Source organism: Grammomys surdaster, unplaced genomic scaffold (assembly GCF_004785775.1).
Source record: "Grammomys surdaster isolate TR1022 unplaced genomic scaffold, NIH_TR_1.0 126247, whole genome shotgun sequence".
Lineage (NCBI taxonomy): Eukaryota > Metazoa > Chordata > Mammalia > Rodentia > Muridae > Grammomys > Grammomys surdaster.
Window position 1 is genome coordinate 1294 of NW_021621047.1, and position 1689 is coordinate 2982.

At 37.1% G+C, this 1689-nt stretch overlaps 1 protein-coding gene across 1 annotated transcript in view; it reads left to right on the forward strand.

Moving 5' to 3' along the window:
• Window positions 1-463: 463 nt before the first annotated feature.
• Window positions 464-1689, forward strand: part of LOC114613553 (vomeronasal type-2 receptor 116-like) — a 16295-nt gene continuing 15069 nt past the window's right edge. Inside the window, exon 1 of the mRNA XM_028758901.1 lies at window positions 464-678. Within this exon, the coding sequence (XP_028614734.1) occupies window positions 464-678 (215 nt within the window). The remainder of the gene's footprint in view (window positions 679-1689) is intronic.

The window sequence follows — 1689 nt, forward strand, 5'->3', positions numbered from 1 at the left end:
TGTACAAGCCTGGCCTGGGCCTGTTTTTGCCATTTACTCTTTCATCTACCATGGTATCAAGTGGTGTAACATGCAACATGTTTGTATCATCATAAATGGCTTTCCCATGAGTAGTTCCTTGGTTCACATTTGTGGCTGAATTCACTAAGGATTTCTTGTCTTGGGACTGGATTTCTGTAGTCTTGGGTGAAATCATACTGCCTGTGGCTCGAGAAGATTCTTCAAAAATATTTTTTTATTCATAATGAATGTAGAAACTCAGATGCAAAGCCTGTGGGTGTGAATTATTGGGCCATTACAGATGGGAGTGAAGAGTAATTTCAGAAAGAACTTGGGGTGATTAAAGTTATAATTTCAGTCACCAATAAAATTCTAAACAACCATGCACACATACATGATATGTGTGCTGGACACTGCAGAGTTCACCTTACCATGCTCACAGAGAGGCAGACATTTTGCTAATATGCAGTTCTCTTGGATTTCTGTCTCCTGGTTTCTGCAGATTCCAGTTCTTGCCTGTTCTTACAGAAGCAGTGAGTGCTTAGTAAGGATGAACTACCGTTTAAATGGAAATGGAACTGTGGTGATTGTTGGATTTTTCCCTACTTATGCTGCCTACCCACTCAACAAAACAACTGATTGGAGGATGACTAAATTTACCAGTGACTTTATGATTGAGTAAGTCCTTTATTCATTTATTCTGTTTCAATATTTGGCATTCCTCTGCCCTGGAAAAGTACAGACTCAAACATCATTATTCTAACACTTTACCACTTTAAGACATTTCTTCTCTTCCATTTCTACATCTCTTTGCAGTGCTGTCTTCTTAGTGATTCATATGGTACTTTCAAAGGAAAAGAAGTAATTTGGGATTTTTCACCATATCCCCACACTGGGAATTTCTCCCATATTATCTGCCATGCCTGTAACTCCTCAGAGTTGGAATGGTTTCAATGTTAGCTCTGCAGGAGAAAGATTATCTACTAATAGAGTATTTGAGGGGGTTCTGGAAATCTAGCTGTGCTCCTATGAAAAGGGATAATGCTACTGAGGTTAGTTTCCAACAATTTCCTTGTGTGACACTGGAGTGACAAATAATGGATGTGTGTGGTGATAATGACTTGGGAGCTGGAATGTCAAAATTAGACATTGAAACTTACTTTCTGATTAAGAAATAACTTCACCTGTCTCAGATGATTTATCTTTTAACATTTGTATTCTTTGATAACTTACCATGTTTACCTGTTTGCTGCATGTATATCCATTGTGTATTTGTCCATTGTCATGAGTGTGTTTCCCTGTAAACATAGATTATGATGGGCCTCTGAAAATTGTTTCTGGCATTTTCAAAGATACCAGATCATGACACACGTCAGACAAGTCAGCTTGAGTTTCTTAGATCCTGATAACGAGAAACAATCATGCATGTTGTGTTTAAAGGAAGAAAATTGTATTTTATCCCAGGCAGACATGCCAATTGCTGTAGGTAACCACACAATAAGTATTTGAAATGAGATTTATAGCTTGCACTCAAGCCTCAACTCAGCAGTGGAATATGGATTAATCCTTTGAATTAACCCACTTTAATCAGGTAGTAGAAATATTTTGTATATTTTGAACCTATGAAGTATTCATTTACTGTCTTCTTAATCTTGACAGCAAGAAAGTTAAATTCAATTAGAAAATTAG